The 15,590-nt window shown below is 44.2% G+C and overlaps 1 protein-coding gene across 1 annotated transcript in view; it reads left to right on the top strand.

Annotated features, from left to right (window-relative positions):
* Positions 1 to 15,590, top strand: part of LOC120062955 (protein unc-13 homolog B-like) — a 96,311-nt gene that overhangs the window by 38,719 nt on the left and 42,002 nt on the right. Inside the window, 3 exon segments of the mRNA XM_039013009.1 lie at positions 707 to 857; positions 13,649 to 13,717; positions 15,373 to 15,462. Coding sequence (XP_038868937.1) covers positions 707 to 857; positions 13,649 to 13,717; positions 15,373 to 15,462 — 310 coding nt within the window.

Here is a 15,590-nt window from a genome sequence, read left to right as displayed (position 1 = left end):
CATTATTATGAGCCCGTCCTCCCCTCAGCAGCCTCCACTGGTCTGGACCTGTCACTCACACACATTTCTACATACGCACACACGTGCCACTACAGAGACAGTCAGGATTTAATTGCTCATCTGTCATTATGTGACTTTTAGGAGATGGCACGCATTCTTATTCTCTCTCTCTCTCTCTCTCTCTCTCTCTCTCTCTCTCTCTCTCTCTCTCTCTCTCTCTCTCTCTCTCTCTCTCTCTCTCTCTCTCTCTCTCTCTCCCTCCTCCCTCCCTCTCTCGGTCTCTCCCTCTCTCCTCCCTCTCTCTCTCTCTCTCTCTCTCCCTCTCTCCTCTGCCCTCCCTCTTTCTTTTTCTCGGTCTCTCTCTCTCCCTCTCTCCTCCTATCTCCCTCTCTCTTTCGGGTCTCTCTCTCTCTCTCTCTCCTCTTCCCTCCCTCTCTCTTTCGGTCTCTCTCTCTCTCTCCTCCTCCTTCCCTCTCTCTTTCTCTTGGTCTCTCTCTCTCTCTCCCTCTCTCCCTCTCTCCTCCCTCCCTTTCTCTTTCTCTCGGTCTCTCTCTCTCTCTCCCTCTCTCCTCTCTCTTTTTCTCATTCTCTCTGTCCTCCTCCCTCTCTCTTTCTCTCGGTCTCTCTCCCCCTCTCCTCCTCCTCCCTCCCTTTATCTTTCTCTCTCCCCTACCCTCTCTCTCTCCCCCACTCTATCTCTCTCCAGTCACTTTGCCTGTCTGTCCTCTAAGTACATGTTGTCTGGTATTCCTGCTGTGATGAGTACTCTTTTGGCCAACATCAACGCCTTCTACGCCCATCCTACGGCCATCACCAACGTCTCCGCATGTGACCGCTTCAATGCCTCCAACTTCGGGGTAAGATGCACACATATACACACACACACGCACACAACACAGCGACTACACACAACTACACACAAAATCTTACGTACCATATTGTCCTCTACCTCTTGTGTTGGTACGTCATGGTGTGTTTGTGTTGGTACGTCATGGTGTGTTTGTGTTGGTACGTCATGGTGTGTTTTTGTTGGTACGTCATGGTGTGTTTTTGTTGGTACGTCATAGTGTGTTTGTGTTGGTACGTCATAGTGTGTTTGTGTTGGTACGTCATGGTGTGTTTGTGTTGGTACGTCATAGTGTGTTTGTGTTGGTACGTCATAGTGTGTTTTTTGTTATTTGTCACATGCACGGAATACAACTGGTGTAGACTTAACCGTGAAATTCTTACTTACGACCCCTTCCCAACGATGCAGAGTTAAATAATAATAATAATAAAGAAAATGTGTTAAACTAGGAATAAAATACACAAAAATTGATATATATACAGTGAGTATCAGATCAATGTGGAGCTATATACAGGGAGTACCAGATCAATGTGGAGCTATATACAGGAAGTACCAGATCAATGTGGAGCTATATACAGGGAGTTCCAGTACCAGATCAATGTGGAGCTATATACAGGAAGTACCAGATCAATGGGGAGCTATATACAGGGAGTACCAGTACCAGATCAATGTGGAGCTATATACAGGAAGTACCAGATCAATGGGGAGCTATATACAGGGAGTACCAGTACCAGATCAATGTGGAGCTATATACAGGAAGTACCAGATCAATGGGGAGCTATATACAGGGAGTACCAGTACCAGATCAATGTGGAGCTATATACAGGAAGTACCAGATAAATGGGGAGCTATATACAGGGAGTACCAGTACCAGATCAATGTGGAGCTATATACAGGAAGTACCAGTACCAGATCAATGTGGAGCTATATACAGGGAGTACCAGTACCAGATCAATGTGGAGCTATATACAGGGAGTACCAGATAAATGTGGAGCTATATACAGGGAGTACCAGTACCAGATCAATGTGGAGTTATATACAGGGAGTACCAGTACCAGATCAATGTGGAGCTATATACAGGGAGTACCAGTACCAGATCAATGTGGAGCTATATACAGGGAGTACCAGTACCAGATCAATGTGGAACTATATACAGGGAGTACCAGATCAATGGGGAGCTATATACAGGGAGTACCAGTACCAGATCAATGTGGAGCTATATACAGGAAGTACCAGATCAATGTGGAGCTATATACATGGAGTACCAGTACCAGATCAATGTGGAGCTATATACAGGGAGTACCAGTACCAGATCAATGTGCAGGGGTACGAGCTGTGAAGGCAGGTTAGTGACTAGGCATCAGGATAGATAATAATAAGATATTTGAGGTAGACATGAACATGAAGACAGGGTAAAGTGACTAGACATCAGGATAGATAATAATACGATATTTGAGGTAGATATGTACATGAAGACAGGGTAAAGTGACTAGGCATCAGGATAGATAATAAGGTATTTGAGGTAGACATGCACATGAAGACAGGGTAAAGTGACTAGGCATCAGGATAGATAATAATACGGTATTTGAGGTAGACATTTCCATGAAGACAGGGTAAAGTGACTAGGCATCAGGATAGATAATAAGGTATTTGAGGTAGACATTTCCATGAAGACAGGGTAAAGTGACTTGGCATCAGGATAGATAATAATACGGTATTTGAGGTAGACATTTCCATGAAGACAGGGTAAAGTGACTAGGCATCAGGATAGATAATAAGGTATTTGAGGTAGACATTTCCATGAAGACAGGGTAAAGTGACTAGGCATCAGGATAGATAATAAGGTATTTGAGGTAGACATGCACATGAAGACAGGGTAAAGTGACTAGGCATCAGGATAGATAATAAGGTATTTGAGGTAGACATTTCCATGAAGACAGGGTAAAGTGACTAGGCATCAGGATAGATAATAATACGGTATTTGAGGTAGACATTTCCATGAAGACAGGGTAAAGTGACTAGGCATCAGGATAGATAATAAGGTATTTGAGGTAGACATTTCCATGAAGACAGGGTAAAGTGACTAGGCATCAGGATAGATAATAAGGTATTTGAGGTAGACATGCACATGAAGACAGGGTAAAGTGACTAGGCATCAGGATAGATAATAAGGTATTTGAGGTAGACATTTCCATGAAGACAGGGTAAAGTGACTAGGCATCAGGATAGATAATAAGGTATTTGAGGTAGACATGCACATGAAGACAGGGTAAAGTGACTAGGCATCAGGATAGATAATAAGGTATTTGAGGTAGACATGCACATGAAGACAGGGTCGACCCGCTCCACTACAGCCCCGTTGATGTGGTACTCTCCCTCGTTTCCTGTAGTCCACGATCACCACACTGCCAGGTCACTGACTTCCTTCCTGTAGGCTGACTCATCGCCATCGGTGATCAGTCGGTAGGATTACTAACGTCTGTGTTAGCCTTAAGATCTGTGAGATGTACACAGCAACATGACCATAGCATAATACCCAGGGTACGTATTATCTACACAGTCTCAAGAGTAGGAGTGCTGTAATATGAACAGAGGAAACATGCACTCCCACTCTGAGATGTGTTTTGAATGTGAGCCCAGTCTTAACCAAATGAGAGAGCCCAGAAGCAGCCAGAGGCCAGTCTTAATGGCCCCTGGGATTCCAGCCAACAGCACTAGTAGTGCCACCGCAATGGAGATGGATATCCATTTTGTCTCCGCCACCGGCTCTGTCCCCTGCCAGTCGCAGTCAGACGACTGTGATTTATGAGCGACTGGCTGGCTGCTGGCAGCGTGTACTCAATCTAATGGGCCCAGGGACTCACTAGTGTTACTATAGGCTAAGGATATGACACTCTCTTTCTGGGTTGCCAGGTTGGTGATAGCCTGTCTGTGTTTCCCTACTGACTAAGGTTAGATTATGTTTTAGATTGGTAATCCTGAATTTTTTTTCTACCGACTATGTTGAGATGGAGTTGCCAAGTTCGTGACAGCCTGTGTTTCCCTACTGACTATAGTTAGAGTTGGTTGCCAGATTGGCTATCCTTTTTTTCCTGTTGACTATAATGAGTTGGTTGCCAGATTGGCCATCCTTTTTTTCCTGTTGACTATAATGAGTTGGTTGCCAGATTGGCCATCCTTTTTTTCCTGTTGACTATAATGAGTTGGTTGCCAAATTGGCTATCCTTTTTTTCCTGTTGACTATAATGAGTGTGTTGCCAGATAGGTGAGAGCCTGCACTGCTCACCCTGTACCAGGTCCAAATCGCCAACACTTGGAAGAGAACGAGACGGCGATATAGAGGCCGACGTACGGGTACCCTGATGAAACTACGACGGCGTGTAAATAATCCGCCTGCCTCTACCCTCTTTTCTATTGCCGAATGTACAATCATTGGAGAACAAACTGGAACGAGCTCCGTTCAAGACTATCCTATCAACGGGGCCTGAAGAACTGTAGTATCCAATGTTTCTCTGAAACTTGGCTGAACAAGGACAAATATTCTAGCTGGTTTTTCTATGCATCGGCAGGACAGAACGGCAGTGTCGGGTAAGCTCAAGGAGGGTGGTGTGTGTCGCTTTATTAACAACAGCTGGTGCGCGATCTCTAATATTAAGGCAGGAAGTCTTTAGGTTTTGCTCGACTGAGTTAGAATACCTCATGATAAGCTGTAGACCATACTATTTACCAAGAGAGTTTTCATCTATAGTTTTCGTAGCTGTCTATTTATCACCACAAAACGATGCTGGCACTAGGACCACACTCAACGAGCTGTATAGGGCCAAAAGCAAACAAGAAAATGCTCATCCAGAGGCGGCGCGCCTAGTGGCCGGTGATTTTAATGCAGAAAATCTGAAATACATCTTAACTCATTTTTACCAGAATGTCACCTGTGCAACTAGAGGCGAAAAAAACTCTAGATCGCATATAGTCTACACACAGAGACACATACAAAACTCTAGATCACCTATAGTCTACACACAGAGACACATACAAAACTTTCCCTTGCCCTCCATTTGGCAAATATGACCATAACTCTATCCTCCTGATTCCTGCTTACAAGCAAAAACTCAAACAGGAAGTATCAGTGACACACTCAATATGGAAGTGGTCCGATAAAGCAGATGCTAATCTACAGGACCACATCATTTACTGGCTTTATTAATAAGTGCGTCGACAACATCATCTCCACAGTAACCATACGTACGTACTTATCCCAACCAGAAGCCATGGATTAAAGGCAATATCCACACTGCGCTAAAGGTTAGAGGTGCCGTTTCCAAGGAGCGGGACACTAACCCGGACGCTTATAAGAAATCCCGTTTCGCCCTCCGATGAACCATCAAACAGCAAAAGCATCAATGCAGGACTAAGATCGAATCCTACTACACCGGCTAAGACATCCGTTGGATGCGTCAGGGATATCATTGTTTACAAAGGGAATCCCAGTCGCGAGCTGCCCAGTGACGTCAGCCTACCAGATGACCTACAGTAAATGCCTTCTATGCTCGCGTCGAGGCAAGCAACACTGAACCATGCTTGAGAGCACCAGCTGTTCTGGATGACTGTGTGATCATGCTCTCCGTAGCCGATGTAAGACCTTTAAACAGGTCAATATTCACAAGGCCGCAGGGCTTGGATTACCAGGATGCATACTCATGCGCTGACCAGCTGGCAAGTGTCCTCACTGACATTTTCCCAGTCTGTAAAAACGACATGTTTCAAGCAGACCACCATAGTCCCTGTACCCAAGAATGCCAAGGTCACACCGTAGGCTGGTCATGGCTCACATCAACACCATCATCCCAGACACCCTGAACCCACTACAATTCACGTACCGCCCCAACAAATCTGCAGATGACACACTCTCTATTGCTCTCCACACAGCCCTTTCCGACTGGTACAAAAGGAACAGCTCTGTGAAAAATGCTGTTCATTGACTACAGCTCAGCGTTCAACGCCATAGTGCCCTCCAAGCTCATCACTAAGGTCCCTGGGACTGAACAACTCCCTCTGCAACTCCCTCTGCAACTGGCAAGCCGTACCGATGTACCTAGTCTAGAAATAACAGCACCCTGAACAGTTTCTACCACCAAGCCATAATACTGCTAAATTGTTAGTTAAATAGTTAACCAAATAGCTACCCGTTTTTCTGCATTGACCCTTTTTGCACAAACTTTTTTGACTCATCACGTACGCTGCTGCTACTGTTTATTATCTGTCACTTTATTCCTAGTTATATGTCGATATCTACCTCAATTACCTTGTACCCCTGCACATCGACTCTGTACTGGTACCCCTTGTATATAGTCAAGTTATTGTTACTCACTGTGTATCTAGTATAACTTTTATTATTACGTGTTTTACCATTATATTATTTCTCTATTTTCTTTCTCTGCATTGTTGGGAAGAGCCCGTAAGTAAACCTGTTTACAAAGTGAGGAATGAACTGGTTTTGATCTGATTCTCAGACTGACATACACAGGAATCTCTGTTTAGGCTGGTTGGTATTTATTCCTCTACCAGTTTATCTCTTTTCCTCTATGTCTAAATTCTCTCTCTCTCTCAATTCAATTCAATTCAAGGGGCTTTATTGGCATGGGAAACATATGTTAACATTGCCAAAGCAAGTGAGGTAGATAATATACAAAAGTTAAATGAACAATAAAAATTAACAGTAAACATTACACATACAGAAGTTTCAAAACAATAAAGACATCACAAATGTCATATTGTATATATACAGTGTTGTAACAATGTACAAATGGTTAAAGTACACAAGGGAAAATAAATAAGCATAAATATGGGTTGTATTTACAATGGTGTTTGTTCTTCACTGGTTGCCCTTTTCTTGTGGCAACAGGTCACAAATCTTGCTGCTGTGATGGCACACTGTGGAATTTCACCCAGTAGATATGGGAGTTTATCAAAATTGGATTTGTTTTCGAATTCTTTGTGGGTCTGTGTGATCTGAGGGAAATATGTGTCTCTAATATGGTCATACATTTGGCAGGAGGTTAGGAAGTGCAGCTCAGTTTCCACCTCATTTTGTGAGCAGTGAGCACATAGCCTGTCTTCTCTTGAGAGCCATGTCTGCCTACGGCGGCCTTTCTCAATAGCAAGGCTATGCTCACTGAGTCTGTACATAGTCAAAGCTTTCCTTAAGTTTGGGTCAGTCACAGTGGTCAGGTATTCTGCCACTGTGTACTCTCTGTTTAGGGCCAAATAGCATTCTAGTTTGCTCTGTTTTTTTGTTAATTCTTTCCAATGTGTCAAGTAATTATCTTTTTGTTTTCTCATGATTTGGTTGGGTCTAATTGTGCTGTTGTCCTGGGGCTCTGTGGGGTGTGTTTGTGTTTGTGAACAGAGCCCTAGGACCAGCTTGCTTAGGGGACTCTTCTCCAGGTTCATCTCTCTGTAGGTGATGGCTTTGTTATGGAAAGTTTGGGAATCGCTTCCTTTTAGGTGGTTGTAGAATTTAACGGCTCTTTTCTGGATTTTGATAATTAGTGGGTATCGGCCTAATTCTGCTCTGCATGCATTATTTGATGTTCTACGTTGTACACTGAGGATATTTTTGCAGAATTCTGCATGCAGAGTCTCAATTTGGTGTTTGTCCCATTTTGTGAAGTCTTGGTTGGTGAGCGGACCCCAGACCTCACATCCATAAAGGGCAATGGGCTCTATGACTGATTCAAGTATTTTTAGCCAGATCCTAATTGGTATGTTGAAATTTATGTTCCTTTGGATGGCATAGAATGCCCTTCTTGCCTTGTCTCTCAGATCGTTCACAGCTTTGTGGAAGTTACCTGTGGCGCTGATGTTTAGGCCGAGGTATGTATAGTTTTTTGTGTGCTCTAGGGCAACAGTGTCTAGATGGAATTTGTGGTCCTGGCGACTGGACCTTTTTTGGAACACCATTATTTTGGTCTTACCGAGATTTACTGTCAGGGCCCAGGTCTGGCAGAATCTGTGCAGAAGATCTAGGTGCTGCTGTAGGCCCTCCTTGGTTGGTGACAGAAGCACCAGATCATCAGCAAACAGTAGACATTTGACTTCGGATTCTAGTAGGGTGAGGCCGGGTGCTGCAGACTGTTCTAGTGCCCGCGCCAATTCGTTGATATATATGTTGAAGAGGGTGGGGCTTAAGCTGCATCCCTGTCTCACCCCACGACCCTGTGTGAAGAAATGTGTGTGTTTTTTGCCAATTTTAACCGCACACTTGTTGTTTGTGTACATGGACTTTATAATGTCGTATGTTTTACCCCCAACACCACTTTCCATCAATTTGTATAGCAGACCCTCATGCCAAATTGAGTCGAAGGCTTTTTTGAAATCAACAAAGCATGAGAAGACTTTGCCTTTGTTTTGGTTTGTTTGGTTGTCAATTAGGGTGTGTAGGGTGAATACATGGTCTGTTTTACGGTAATTTGGTAAAAAGCCAATTTGACATTTGCTCAGTACATTGTTTTCATTGAGGAAATGTACGAGTCTGCTGTTAATGATAATGCAGAGTATTTTCCCAAGGTTACTGTTGACGCATATTCCACGGTAGTTATTGGGGTCAAATTTGTCTCCACTTTTGTGGATTGGGGTGATCAGTCCTTGGTTCCAAATATTGGGGAAGATGCCAGAGCTAAGGACGATGTTAAAGAGTTTTAGTATAGCCAATTGGAATTTGTTGTCTGTATATTTGATCATTTCATTGAGGATACCATCAACACCACAGGCTTTTTGGGGTTGGAGGGTTTTTATTTTGTCCTGTAACTCATTCAAGGTAATTGGAGAATCCAGTGGGTTCTGGTAGTCTTTAATAGTTGATTCTAGGATTTGTATTTGATCATGTATATGTTTTTGCTCTTTATTCTTTGTTATAGAGCCAAAAAGATTGGAGAAGTGGTTTACCCATACATCTCCATTTTGGATAGATAATTCTTCGTGTTGTTGTTTGTTTAGTGTTTTCCAATTTTCCCAGAATTGGTTAGAGTCTATGGATTCTTCAATTACATTGAGCTGATTTCTGACGTGCTGTTCCTTCTTTTTCCGTAGTGTATTTCTGTATTGTTTTAGTGATTCACCATAGTGAATGCGTAGACTCAGGTTTTCCGGGTCTCTATGTTTTTGGTTGGACAGGTTTCTCAATTTCTTTCTTAGATTTTTGCATTCTTCATCAAACCATTTGTCATTGTTGTTCATTTTCTTCGGTTTTCTATTTGAGATTTTTAGATTTGATAGGGAAGCTGAGAGGTCAAATATACTGTTAAGATTTTCTACTGCCAAGTTTACACCTTCACTATTGCAGTGGAACGTTTTACCCAGGAAATTGTCTAAAAGGGATTGAATTTGTTGTTGCCTAATTGTTTTTTGGTAGGTTTCCAAACTGCATTCCTTCCATCTATAGCATTTCTTAATGTTACTCAGTTCCTTTGGCTTTGATGCCTCATGATTGAGTATTGCTCTGTTCAAGTAGACTGTGATTTTGCTGTGGTCTGATAGGGGTGTCAGTGGGCTGACTGTGAACGCTCTGAGAGACTCTGGGTTGAGGTCAGTGATAGAGTAGTCTACAGTGCTACTGCCAAGAGATGAGCTATAGGTGTACCTACCATAGGAGTCCCCTCGAAGCCTACCATTGACTATGTACATACCCAGCGTGCGACAGAGCTGCAGGAGTTGTGACCCGTTTTTGTTGGTTATGTTGTCATAGTTGTGCCTAGGGGGGCATATGGGGGAGGGAATGCTGTCACCTGCAGGCAGGTGTTTGTCCCCCTGTGTGCTGAATGTGTCAGGTTCTTGTCCAGTTCTGGCATTTAGGTCGCCACAGACTAATACATGTCCCTGGGCCTGGAAATGATTGATTTCCCCCTCCAGGATGGAGAAGCTGTCTTCATTAAAGTATGGGGATTCTAGTGGGGGGATATAGGTAGCACACAGGAGTACATTTTTCTCTGTTAAGATAATTTCCTTTTGAATTTCTAGCCAAATGTAAAATGTTCCTGTTTTGATTAATTTAATGGAGTGAGTTAGGTCTGCTCTGTACCAAATTAGCATACCCCCTGAGTCCCTTCCCTGTTTCACACCTGGTAGTTTGGTGGATGGGACTACCAGCTCTCTGTAACCTAGAGGGCAACCAGTGAGTCCGTCTCCTCTATACCATGTTTCTTGCAGGATGACAATGTCTGTATTACCGATTTCTTTGGTGAAGTCCGGGTTCCTGCTCTTTAGGCCAAAGGCAGATAACCTCAGGCCTTGGATATTCCAGGATGATATAGTGAAGGCTTTTTGTTCCATAAAGTGTCCAATGTTGTTGGTCGTGGTTTGGCCTCAGGCCAGTAAGTGTGAGCAGAGCCTGCTGAGCTTCTGGTACATGCCGTTGGCTTGGGCGAGTGTAAGAGTGGGGGTTGGGCCTGTTTGCCCGCTCGCTACCTGGGCGTATGTGTGACTTCCATGTTGATGCCCTCTTTGCGGGGGTGGGGTGCATGGGGTGGGCAGGAGTGGCATAGGTCTGATCTGAGGGGGCCTAAATGGGGTGTGGGCATGGTTGATGTGGGGGGGTGTTGATTGGTTGGGGTGGGGGTGTGGATGTGTCTGGGGGTGCTGTGGTCTGGATGTAAGTCCTCTTGGCGTGGGTCCTCTATGTGTAGGTCCAGGGGCGGGTCCTGCAGGTCTTGGAGGGTGTCTCGCTGGTCTGGGTGGGGTGTCTCTTGATCTGTTGCTCCTGTGTGAAGTGTTGGGGCTGAGTTTGAGAGCGATGTCCTTTAGATTCCGGGCAAAGGTGGGCACTGCTGCCTTGTAGAGGTGCACCTGGTCATAGAGGCTGTTCAAGTCCAGGGTGGAGTGGTGGGCCAGGAAAACATTTGGTTTTGAGGCACAGTCACGGGAAATGCTGGCGTTTACCTGCTGTATTGTAGCAGGGTGGAAGTCTTTTCGTGGTAGCAGGGTGGAGATTGTGCGTTGGGGAAAGTAGAAGAAGCTTTTTCACTCACTCCCTTCAGTGCTGTGGCCACCCTTTCCTGCTGTGCTCTCAGGTCGTTTGTGCCTGTGTGTATTATTATGTGGCTAGGTGAGCCTAGTTTGTCCTCCCTCTCTCTCTCTCTCTCTCTCTCTCTCTCTCTCTCTCTCTCTCTCTCTCTCTCTCTCTCTCTCTCTCTCTCTCTCTCTCTCTCTCTCTCTCTCTCTCTCTCTCTCTCTCTCTCTCTCTCTCTCTCTCTCTCTCTCTCTCTCTCTCTCTCTCTCTCTCTCTCTCTCTCTCTCTCTCTCGCAGTCTCTCTCTATCCCTGATTCTCTCTCTCTCTCTCTCTCTCTCTCTCTCTCTCTCTCTCTCTCTCTCTCTCTCTCTCTCTCTCTCTCTCTCTCTCTCTCTCTCTCTATCCCTTCTATATCTGATTCTCTCTCTCTCCCTCTATCCCCTCTATATCTGATCCTCTCTCTCTCTCCCTCTATCTCCTCTATATCTGATTCTCTCTCTCGCTCTCTCTCTCACGCTCGCTCTCTCATGCTCGCTCTCTCTCTCTCTCGCTCTCTCTCGTGCTCTCTCTTGCTCTCTCTCTCTCTATCTAGCTCTCTCTCTCTCTCTATCCCTGATTCACTCTCTCTCTCTCTCTCTCTCTCTCTCTCCCCTCCTTTCTCTCTCATCATCTGATCATTATCCATCATGTGAAGGATAAACTGATAATATTGATCTCTTCATTTTTGCCCTCATTTTCATAATCCAGCCTTGTGATTGGCCCACTGATAGAAAGTGTGTGTGTGTGTGGTTTCCTTGGTGATATCTGGTTTTAATATTAAACTCTGATGCGTGTCTATGAGCTCATTTACATTTACATTTTACATTTGAGTCATTTAGCAGACGCTCTTATCCAGAGCGACTTACAGTAGAGTGCATACATTTTACATACTGAGACAAGGATATCCCTACCGGCCAAACCCTCCCTAACCCGGACGACGCTATGCCAATTGTGCGTCGCCCCACGGATGGGTTAGAGCCCTTGGAGTTCATGATGAAGGTTAGAGCCCTTGGAGTTCTGACAGGGATCGTGTCCCAAATGGCCCCATATTCATTTTGGGCCTTGGTCATAGTGTGTCATTTGGGATGCAGGCATTGGATTAGAGAAGAGGTAAGACTGGACCAGCTAGCTGCTGTGGTTGGACCATACTGCAGATGGGATAGGGTGGGAACATTCAGGAAGGGATCCTATTACCACTAGGTCTGAGGAGATGGGGTGAATATAGCCATTAGCTGTGGGGAAGGACAATGTGGCCATTATAGCTATTATCTCTGTCTGAAGAGGAGGCGTGGGGGAGAATTGTGGTCCAACTCCATCCTCCCAGGGAGTGATGGTCTCTATGCAGATAGTAAAGTCTCCAGTGACAACAGCCTGTAAATCTAGGTGAATGCCCCCTCCCCCTCCTCTCCTCGTCCCTCTCCTTTCTCTCCTCTATTCACTAATCCTTGTTGTGACACACACACACACACACACACACACACACACACACACACACACACACACACACACACACACACACACACACACACACACACACACACACACACACACACACACACACACACACACACACGCACACACACACACACACACGTGTCGACTCAAATACTTTAATCTTTCTCTCTTTAATAACCAGGCACACATATACTATCTATCACCCCGAAGCACATTAACTCAGACTGTCTGGACAACAGTCTCCCTGTCAACATTCCCTACATCACTCTCTTCTCTTCTCTTCTCTTCTCTCTCTCTCTCTCTCTCTCTCTCTTTCTCTTCTCTTCTCTGTCTTTCTCTTCTCTTCTCTCTCTCTCTCTCTCTCTCTCTCTCTCTTTCTCTTCTCTGTCACTCTCTTTCTCCTTCTCTTCTCTCTCTTCTCTTCTCTCTCTTCTCTCTCTCTCTTCTCTTCTCTGTCTTTCTCTTCTCTTCTCTCTCTCTCTTCTCTCTTTCTCTTCTCTGTCTTTCTCTTCTCTCTCTCTCTTCTCTTCTCTCTCTCTCTTCTCTTCTCTCTCTCCTTCTCTTCTCTGTCTTTCTCTTCTCTTCTCTCTCTCTCTCGCTCTTGTCTATCTCTCTCGCTCTCTCAATTCAAGTTCAATTCAATTAAATGTAAGGGCTTTATTGGCATGGGAAGCATATGATAACATTACCAAAGCAATTGAAGTAGATAACATACAAAAGTGAAATAAACAATACAAATGAACAGTAAACATTACACTCACAGAAGTTCCAAAAGAATAAAGACATTTCAAATGTCAAATGATGTGCAAATAGTTAAAGTACAAAAGGGAAAATAAATAAACATAAATATGGGTTGTTTTTACAATGGTGTTTGTTCTTCACTGGTTGCCCTTTTCTTGTGGCAACAGGTCATACATCTTTCTGCTGTGATGACACACTGTGGTATTTCACCCAGAAGATATGGGAGTTTATCAAGATTGGATTTGTTCTTTAATTCTTTGTGGATCTGTGTAATCTGAGGGAAATATGTGTCTCTAATATGGTCATACATTTGGCAGGAGGTTAGGAAGTACACCTCAGTTTCCACATCATTTTGTGGGCAGTGTGCACATAGCCTGTCTTCTCTTGAGAGCCAGGTCTGCCTACGGCGGGCTTTCTCAATAGCAAGGCTATGCTCACTGAGTCTGTACATAGTCAAAGCTTTCCTTAAGTTTGGGTCAGTCACAGTGGTCAGGTATTCTGCCACAGTGTACTCTCTGTTTAGAGCCAAATAGCATTCTTTCTCTCTTCTTCCCCAAACTAGAAAGATCGTTTTGTTAAGCTCATGGATCAGCTACACAACTCTCTTCGGATCGACCTCTCCACATACAGAGTAAGTCTACATCTCTCCTGACTGTCTTATCTATGTACCAACTGACTACCAAGTCTAGTATAGATGATGTGTATATCTAGTGTTTTACTTTCAATCTAGATTGATCCATTCACCGTGTACAGTAAAACCAGTCACTGTATATCAACAGTATTTCCTTCAGCTCTAAGCCAGTCTAAATCTCCTGTATCAACAGTATTTCCTTCAGCTCTAAGCCAGTCTAAATCTCCTGTATCAACAGTATTTCCTTCAGCTCTAAGCCAGTCTAAATCTCCTGTATCAACAGTAGTCCCTTCAGCTCTAAGCCAGTCTAAATCTCCTGTATCAACAGTATTCCCTTCAGCTCCAAGCCAGTCTAAATCTCCTGTATCAACAGTAGTCCCTTCAGCTCTAAGCCAGTCTAAATCTCCTGTATCAACAGTAGTCCCTTCAGCTCTAAGCCAGTCTAAATCTCCTGTATCAACAGTAGTCCCTTCAGCTCCAAGCCAGTCTAAATCTCCTGTATCAACAGTAGTCCCTTCAGCTCCAAGCCAGTCTAAATCTCCTGTATCAACAGTAGTCCCTTCAGCTCCAAGCCAGTCTAAATCTCCTGTATCAACAGTATTTCCTTCAGCTCTAAGCCAGTCTAAATCTCCTGTATCAACAGTAGTCCCTTCAGCTCCAAGCCAGTCTAAATCTCCTGTATCAACAGTAGTCCCTTCAGCTCCAAGCCAGTCTAAATCTCCTGTATCAACAGTAGTCCCTTCAGCTCCAAGCCAGTCTAAATCTCCTGTATCAACAGTAGTCCCTTCAGCTCTAAGCCAGTCTAAATCTCCTGTATCAACAGTAGTCCCTTCAGCTCTAAGCCAGTCTAAATCTCCTGTATCAACAGTATTTCCTTCAGCTCTAAGCCAGTCTAAATCTCCTGTATCAACAGTATTTCCTTCAGCTCTAAGCCAGTCTAAATCTCCTGTATCAACAGTATTTCCTTCAGCTCTAAGCCAGTCTAAATCTCCTGTATCAACAGTATTTCCTTCAGCTCTAAGCCAGTCTAAATCTCCTGTATCAACAGTAGTCCCTTCAGCTCCAAGCCAGTCTAAATCTCCTGTATCAACAGTAGTCCCTTCAGCTCTAAGCCAGTCTAAATCTCCTGTATCAACAGTATTTCCTTCAGCTCTAAACCAGTCTAAATCTCCTGTATCAACGTACAAATAGTATGTGACCTGGCAGCCTTGGCCAGTCCATAGAACAGTGGACGTGTTGTTTCTTTGATTTTTTATATATATCTTTTTTTATTTAACCTTTATTTAACTAGGCAAGTCAGTTAAGAACAAATTCTTATTTACAATGACGGCCAAACCCGGACGACGCTGTGCCAATTGTGTGCCTCCCTATGGGGCTCCCAATCACGGCCGGTTGTGATGCAGCCTGGAATCGAACCAGGGTGTTTGTAGTCACGCCTCTAGCACTGAGATGCAGTGGCTTAGACCAGGGCTGTTGCATCCTTGACTAAAAAGACAGTCCTACTGTAAATTCATGTTGTGTGTTCCCTTCGGTACATTGAAGACAGTTGACTGAATGTTTCAGCCTGCTGAGGAAACAGAAGTAATTTCTGACGTTTTGGCACCATTCATTTTTTTCACCTTAACTTAACCACCTTCTCTCTTCTCCGCCATCAGAATAACTTCCCAGCCAGTAGTAAGCCTCGTCTGCAGGACCTGAAGTCTACTGTGGATCTGCTGACTAGCATAACTTTCTTCAGAATGAAGGTACATAGAGGTTTAGTGATACACACAGACAGACAGACAGACAGACAGACAGACAGACAGACAGACAGACAGACAGACAGACAGACAGACAGACAGACAGACAGACAGACAGACAGACAGACAGACAG

This window comes from Salvelinus namaycush, chromosome 18, assembly GCF_016432855.1.
Source record: "Salvelinus namaycush isolate Seneca chromosome 18, SaNama_1.0, whole genome shotgun sequence".
NCBI classification, from domain to species: domain Eukaryota; kingdom Metazoa; phylum Chordata; class Actinopteri; order Salmoniformes; family Salmonidae; genus Salvelinus; species Salvelinus namaycush.
The sequence above is the reverse complement of the archived record's forward strand: the minus strand, read 5'-3'. Positions and strand labels throughout refer to the sequence as shown.